The following is an 8,255-nucleotide window of genomic DNA, read 5'->3' on the forward strand; positions in this document are numbered from 1 at the left end:
ACCAGTGTTATCACCAGTTATCACCAGTGTTATCACCAGTTATCACCAGTTATCACCAGTGTTATCACCAGTTATCACCAGTTATCACCAGTGTTATCACCAGTTATCACCAATTATCACCAGTGTTATCACCAGTTATCACCAGTTATCACCAGTGGGGTTTGCCGACATAGCGCCAATATTGTGTTGGGTTTAGGAACGAGCAGAGCCGTCTATATAGAAGAGTCGCGACATCTCCATTCACTCCAATGGACCACTTTTTTACTCTCAAGAGTTCCAGGAAGTAAGGTCCTGGATTAAGCAGCACTGTCGAGTTGCAGCAAAATGGACAGTTTGTGTTGTACTTTGAACGTTAAAAAAAAAAAAATCAAATTGTACATAATCAGCTTTATTTTAACATTCAAAAGTAGCGCGAGACCCCTTCCTGGCTGTTCATTGGCTAATGAGTCACGCATTTTGGTCCTCCGCTGACGCCACTCTCTCTCTAGACTAGAGGACACTAGGAAGGAAGAGGTTGGGCTGAGGAGTGGTGATTGGCTGGGTTTATGCATGAGGAGTGACGATTGGTTTCTGGTTAGGGTAAGACCAGAGCAATCTAGAGAGTGGCACCAGCGGAGGTCCAAAATGCGTGTGACTCATGTAGCCAATGAACAGCCAGGAAGGAGGCTCAGGCTGTGTTTGAATGCATACAATAAAGCTGATAATAGACAATTTGATTCGTTCAACGTCTGACCCTTTCAAAGTACATCACCAATGGTCAATTTTGCTGCAACTCGACAATCCGGAACGTTACTTCCGGGAACTTTTGTGAGGTAAAAAAAACTGGCCCATTGGAGTGAGTGGAGATGTTGCAACTCTTCTATTATACGGCTCTGGGTAAGACTATCAGGGTAAACCAATCAGAGGCAGAGTAGGGCGGGTCTTGTATGGAAAACGAGTGGGATCCATAAAAACGTGCCAGATATGAAGGTTCCTCCCTGAACACAGCTGCATAAAAAAGTCGTCTGTAAAAGTTTAAATCCCATTTTTCTTTTCTTTGCACAACTCATATAATCATTTAATTGGTAAATTATACTTTTGGTTCATTTAAAGGCCAAACGTATCACAGAGTTTGCCCTATCATTATGCGGCGGGTCACCGGGCTTTTAAGAGGGTGTCATCAGTCATCAGTGTGGGTTTTGCAATGGAGAGTTGTAGGAAACTCTGAGTACTTGGATTTCTTTGGCATGAATATGGTCCAATTAAAGGATATTGAATGTGAGCACAAACATATTGACTAGTTTCTTTTATTCAGTCTAAAAATATTGGTATCAGCCTTGAAAAACCCATATCATATATGTGTGTGTGTGTGTGTGTGTGTGTGTGTGTGTGTGTGTGTGTGTGTGTGTGTGATAATGTGCAAACGTGTGTGTGTGCGCGTGTGTGCGTGCGCATGTGTGTGTGTGTGTGTGCGTGTGTACCGGTGTGGAGTTGCGTCGGCGCTGGCGCTGGGTGATGTCGGGCGTGCTGGCGGAGGAGACCCTCCAGCGCTCGGCGGAGGCGGGCCCGTGCGGGTGCTGATGGGAGCAGGGGGTCAGCGGGCTGGCAGAGGCTGAACGGGAGCAGTGGTGAGAGTCTGAGCCACATGGACACACACACACACACACACACACACGTGCAGAGAGAACGGCAGGTCAGGGCCTCCACACACACACACACACACACACACACACACACACACACACACACACACACGTGCAGAGAGAACGGCAGGTCAGGGCCTCCACACACACACACACACACACACACACCAGGCACAAGATGCTACATGCTACGATACACCGGGTCAGTCTCGCTGACAGATAGGTCAACGATGACTGACGGTGCTCAAGTGGTGCTCAACCTTTTTGCCTTGTGACTCCTTAAAGGGATAGTTCACTTTTTAAGTCGAGCCCTACCTGCTAGCTAGTTACCAATGATGATGTTGATTGGTAGAGTTCTTTCTCAGCACATTCCATGCTGTTACTCATAGTAGCTCTGGAAAGTTGAGCAAAAACGAACGCAAGGTCAACGGGGTCACGCTCCTGTATGTACACGCTGACTGAGGCTCACTGAAATGTACTTTGTGTGACTGGAGGACATTTCAGTGAGCTTCAGTCAGCGTGTACATACAGGAGCGTGACACCACTGACCTTGCATCCGTTTTTGTCCAACTTTCCAGAGCTACTATGAGGAACAACATGGAATGTGCTGAGAAAGAACTCTACCAATCAACACCATCATTGGTAAGTAGCTAGAGTAAAAAATAAATAAAAAAATAAATCAGTTTAAATATAATGTAAAAAAAGTCGTTTAATAGCCGTTTAAATAGCCGTTTAAAAGCTGTTTAATATAAAAAAATATCCGTTTAAAACAAAGGACCAGAAAATTATATTGCCTTTTTAGGTTGCTTTATTTGATTAATTATCAGAGGAGGATATACAGTATCCACTATTTTGCATGATAAAAGGAAAAACATTTTAAGACAAATCTGGAAAAAAAAGACAAGATAATAAATCTGTATAGTAGAAATATGTTTTTTTCCCGCCCAATCCCATAAATCATCTCAGAACCCCCCGCAAAATGATCTCGAAACCCCAGGTTGAGAACCACTATCTTTACTGCTTTTTTTTAAAAAGTGTTATTGTTTGTATTTACATCCGTAATTATCTTTTTATTCGTATCATTTAGTACCTTTAGTACCTCATTGCTGCAGCAATCATTCAATTTGTCCTCAGGGACTAATTGTTAAATTAAAAATTCACCACTGGGGTTATGAAGGAGAGAGAGAGAGAGAGAGAGAGAGAGAGAGAGAGAGAGAGAATGAGATGACACGCTGAGATGAGTGAGTTTTCTATTAATTAGTAAGTTATGGGCCAAACCAACTCTATTTCCCCTCAACAACGGGGGTATAAAAAGGAAGCAGACAGATCAGGTTAGTAAGTACAGTGAGGTGCAGAAGAGGGGGCGGGGCAGGATGGAAACACTCACGAGAGTCACTGGTGTTGAGCAGCGTGGCGGCGCTGCGGCTCCGGGCCAGGAAGGACAGCGTGGGGGTCATGAGGCGCTCCACGATCCTGCTCTCCCAGGGGCTCAGGCGCAGGCTGCGGGCTGACACAAGAGGGCGCTGTCAGGATCGGCTCGCTCCGTCCGCACACATTATGTGCCCAGACACACACACACACACTATATAGATACTAACTCCTCTTACACACAGCAATGCCACTCACACAGATGCCCTTATCTTATATATATATACCTCATTCACACACGTCCACACACCGCAGGAGGCACACTGCTCCTCCTCACTGCAGGAGGCACACTGCTCCTCCTCACTGCAGGAGGCACACTGCTCCTCCTCACTTCAGCATCCGAACATCTGAACACAGGCTGCCTCTGCCTCAATCAGACACGCAGATTGGAGTTTCACCCTTGTTATGATGTATCAGGAAAACAGATTTTCTACTTGGAACTTTCACACGGACGCAATTCCAAGTTGGGACGATGAAGTCGGAAATCGGGCGGAAGTTTTACCGCCTGATTTTCTGAGTTATGAAACAATGCCTTTAATCGTCTCAGCATGGCAGAAAAAACAAGGTTTGCCAGTCATTGGTAAGAAAACATTTAGAAACACATTTTATTGACATATTTACACCTGTATCACACGTTCAGACTAACCATCATACCTTTTTGAAATCAAGAAAGCCGCCAAATCGACATTTTTGCAGGACATCCGTTTCTGTTGTTGTGACTGCAATGCTGAATCAGTGCCGAAGAGACACTGCCGTGTTGAATGCAAATGCAGAAACCTGATTGGTCGAGTCAAACCTCAGTGGGCGGAGCCAAATAACCCGAGTGCAAGTTAGCTAACTGGTCAAGCTGCCTGGCGAAAAGGGAACTCTGGTCAAAATGTAAATAACAAATAAAATGGCAATGATTTATGTTTTTGTTCATTAATAATGACCGCGGTATTCATGATGTTGGAAGGCTCAGCAACTAGCTAACTAGCTTCTAGCTATTAGGCTATGTGGCTGTTAAAACTTGGAAGATCAGCTACGCTAGCTAGCTAACCTAGAACCTGTTATCCGGCTCCGCGACCTCATTGAGGTTTAACTCAACCAATGAGCTTATTTCTGCGTCTGAGAAATGTTTGTGTATCGAAAACTCCAATCTGGCCATCGGACACTGGGACGTGGACAGACACACTTCACTCGAGTCGTACAAGATGGACTGACTGCATCACCTACACTTCATATGTACAGTACATATACACCAGACATTAGACAAGTTCAGCATCACGCAGGAGAGCAAACCCAGGTTAGACTCCTTCTCAAAAACACAAAGCCAGCGACTACTGCCTATTCAATCCCAAACAAACAAACCCAATGCAATGCACAGGCCTGTGAGTGCATCATTAGTTCTACCCATCCTATGCTGGGATGCTAGTACAAGCAAGCCACACCCCTATTCCCTCAACCCATTCTGCTGCCGTACGCTGCGTATCTCCTATAGTGTGCACTGTCACCGTGTGTCATGTGATGAACACTCAGCACATGGGACGTCCCACAACAGCAAGATGTATCAGATGTAAATGAGGGGTGGGGGGGGGACAACAGACAACTCTCTCATCAACGGCCACAAGTGGAGCGAAGGTCAGAGGTTAAAGTAGTGTTTGAGTTGCGCTGTAGGTCCCCACCTAGCCAAATCAATCTAGACATAATGTGGGTCTTTTGAGCAATACTGCAACACCCTAAAGGGGACTGTGAGAAAAACAGATAGAAATACATAATTCAGTGTGAGTCTTCACAAGGAATATCATAGAGAGGAAGAGTGCAAAACTTTATACATTAGCTGGAATATAGGCTAGACACAGCGCACTGCGGCATCTTCTGGAGTCCAATTGCTTGACTTGAAAGCTGGGGCTAAAAAGTACAAAGACTCCTGGACATTTTCCTTCAAGCAAACTGCACTTGGTAACTGGAGGCTTCATATACGAGGGATCAGCCGGGCAGCATTTTGGTAAACAAACCGCGTCACTGGGGTGGCAACGGCAATGGAACCCTATGAAGTTTGAGCGTCTGACTCTAGCCGGCTGACCGTGTTTACAATTTAAAAACTGCGACAGTTCACACGACAACTTTAACACGACATGCATATATTATACATCAAACTCTTGAGCTACTTCTGCTCTCACTCAGTATGTCAAAATATAAGCGGTCATGTATAGTTTTTGAGATATTAATGTTTGTTTGGCACAACTCATACTAATAACTGTCGCGGGGTTACGCATTTCTGGGTGGCAAGTGACGTCACGCTGATTCGTCCTATAGCTGAGTTTCTTATTTGAAGCTGTGACAATAATGACTAAACATTTTTTAAAGACTTGGAGGAGCCGCTGCTGCCCAGATGACAGATTCAACTTGGGAAAGGACATTCAGTGTGCTGGCTTGTTCTATCTGTCTTCTTATAGATATTTAGATATAAAATATCCCTTGATTTTTGCGAGGGCGGCTCACTGGCGCCCTCTGTCTGCATCTCACTGAACAGCTTCATTATGAGCTTGTTCCTTCTCAAAGTCTTTCATTGTTCTGTCCTAGTCCTTCAAAAACGCTCAGTCAGCAGCAAAGTACAACAGAATAGCACACATGGGACAAAAGATGAAGGAATGGACACCGACAGTAGAGTTCTATAAAAAGCCTTAAAATAAATTGCTGCACCAACTCAAAATGAGACCTCCTGAATAAGGACAGGTAGTCGAGTTTGCGGTTTGCCTTCTTTCTTTCAGAGCAGAGTATAATTCATAATATAATCAAATGTATAATATAATAAAATAATAACATATATAGAGTACAATTTTAGTGTCGCTCGGCTGAATACATAGACAAAGGCATGACACCAACAGACATACAGTACATACAAACAACATATGACAATAGTGCAATCATAACAGCACTGTTATGAAGAATTGCCAATCGCCAGTTTTGCTGTACTACGCATTCCTCTGTGGGTAAATACACTTTTACTGGCCAAAATGATTCATATTTGATCGCGATACCAGTCAGTTCTGATTAATTGTCATGCTCATCCAGGCAGGCTAACAAACATGTGACAGCTCTTGGATGCTTTGTCAAACGGGTGTTCCCAATATCTTGACTACAGGCTGAAAACAAAAACACTCCTTGTATCACGGACTGGCCTATGTTATGTTATGTAATAACTCGGTCACCACTTCTGTATTTTGGACAGATAATATTCACAATGTGTTTTATGACTAACTGGTATCCCAACTACCTCCTGTTGCTAGGCAACAGTGACCCCCCCCCCCCCCCTCTTCCCGCCTCCTCCAATGCGGCAAGTCGCAGTGCTGAGCTGCAGCCTGGTGATCTACTGCTCATGAGGCCTGGATCTATACTCCCAGTCACCAACCTCCCCCATGACTTTTACAGTCACATGTATTGGTACATGTAGTACATCTCCCAAGGCCAGAGACTCTAGAGAACATATTGATTTGAGGCTTCTGGAGAGACATGATGGTTCTTCTGCTGCTCCCTTCCTGCACCAGTACCAGAGGATCTGCATTAGAACATCTGAACGGTTACTTGTGCACATCTCCTCTGCGAGTGGAGCTGCTGATTGCACTGTGGGTGATTGTGGGTCTGTGAGGAGACGTGTTATATGAGGCGTGACGAAAGCTGAGATGAACACAGCGCTGTATTTATGTGAATGTAGCAACTCAGGAACATGATGATAAATGAGCTACAGATAAGAAGGTGTTACGCTGGAATATTAGCAAGTCAAATTCTGATTTCCATAATCTAACTATGCAAGAAGAGAGGCTGATAATCTCAATGGCACTTGGCTGCACAGTTACATGAAATAAAGCATAACAACAACATAATATGATATAATAGTTCTGTAGCTACTCTACCTCTTAGCCTTTATGAGTCATCAATTTAGTATTAGCCACAGTCACACTATAATACCACCCACCACCACCACCAACACACCACACCACCAACAGTAAAAGTGTGGGGAGGGGGAGGACGACCAAACATGGCGGGGGAAAGATGGCGTCGTGACACGATGTGACAGAGAACTTATCCACCTATGAAACACAAGAACCAAAATCGTCACAAAAGATGGGCTCGGTGATGATGACAGGAGTGGAGTGGATCAAAAATGCATAGAGGACATTAAAAAACTCGACAGTAACACCCAGCAACTGAAACCAAACTAAAATAAAAACTACAAAAACCACGATGCATTACGAAGACCGAGAGCGTGAGAGAGGAGGGGGGGGTGGGGGGTGGGGGTGGGGGGGGAGTAGGTGGTAAATGACCAGTCACCAAGCACAGGCAGGCAGGCAGGCCACCAGAAACCACAGTTATAGTCAAAGAAAACCAAAAAGCAGATTAGGGGTGAGGAGGGGTTTGAGAGGAAGGGAGCGAGGTGGAGAGGAGGGAGGGAGGGAGGGAGGGGGGGAGGGAGGGAGTAGGAAGAGGAGGGCCTGGTGGACACTGACGCCGGCCGGGTCGTCCTTACTTCTGCTGGGGGAGTTCCAGAGCGTGGCAGAGGACTTGGACAGCCTGTTGTTAATGACAGGGTCCACCTGTCTCGGCAAGTTGACCGTGGAGGCCGAACATCTGCCTGCACCGGAGAGAACGCAACAGACACAACAACTGGTTCACAAGGCGGCCCGGGGGGGGGGAGGAAGAGGAAGAGGAAGAGGAAGAGGAAGAGGAGGAAGAAGAGGGAGTGGGAGGAACCGCCTGCAAACCCGACTCTCTCTCTCTCTCTCTCTGGGGTCGGGCAGCCGACAAAGAGCTGCCTGGACCTGGAGGAGAGCAGGAACTCACCGTTTTTTTCTCTGAAGTCAAACTGGAGTTCAAGGTGGATTCATCTGAATTCCCACTGGGAGAGGAGGTGAGGTGTTTGGGGGTGGCGTTTGAGGAAAGTACAGGAAGGGTGTGGTATCGTTAGAGAAAAAAGGCAGTCAGTTCGAATAACGTTTTCATGAATGGCTCCACTACGCTTTCTGCGGATAGGAGAGATTCCACAACCCCCGACACTCGCACTCGAGCTCTCGCACACATTCGGCGTCATTCACACTTTGTAGACGTGTTGACCCTCAGTGTCACAGTGTCAGCAGAGGCGTCCCGTCACAAGCTGAGTCCCTCTGCGGCCGGCCGGGACAGCGTACGGTCTGAACGGTGGGACGAAACTCACAGGTCTCTGAA

At 45.9% G+C, this 8,255-nt stretch overlaps 1 protein-coding gene across 6 annotated transcripts in view; it reads right to left on the reverse strand.

The window, feature by feature from the left end:
* LOC310785350 (uncharacterized protein) overlaps nucleotides 1–8,255 on the reverse strand; it is a 58,304-nt gene that overhangs the window by 13,885 nt on the left and 36,164 nt on the right. For 3 of the 6 annotated variants that reach the window (XM_083646398.1, XM_083646397.1, XM_083646396.1), the window contains 3 exons: nucleotides 7,561–7,665; nucleotides 3,010–3,129; nucleotides 1,461–1,615 (listed from right to left, as the gene is read on the reverse strand). In XM_083646398.1, coding sequence (XP_083502524.1) covers nucleotides 1,461–1,615; nucleotides 3,010–3,129; nucleotides 7,561–7,665 — 380 coding nt within the window. The remainder of the gene's footprint in view (nucleotides 1–1,460; nucleotides 1,616–3,009; nucleotides 3,130–7,560; nucleotides 7,666–8,255) is intronic. The other 3 variants (XM_083646401.1, XM_083646400.1, XM_083646399.1) reach the window with 2 other exon arrangements.

This window comes from Poromitra crassiceps, assembly GCF_964638095.1.
Source record: "Poromitra crassiceps genome assembly, chromosome: 11".
Taxonomy (NCBI): domain Eukaryota; kingdom Metazoa; phylum Chordata; class Actinopteri; order Beryciformes; family Melamphaidae; genus Poromitra; species Poromitra crassiceps.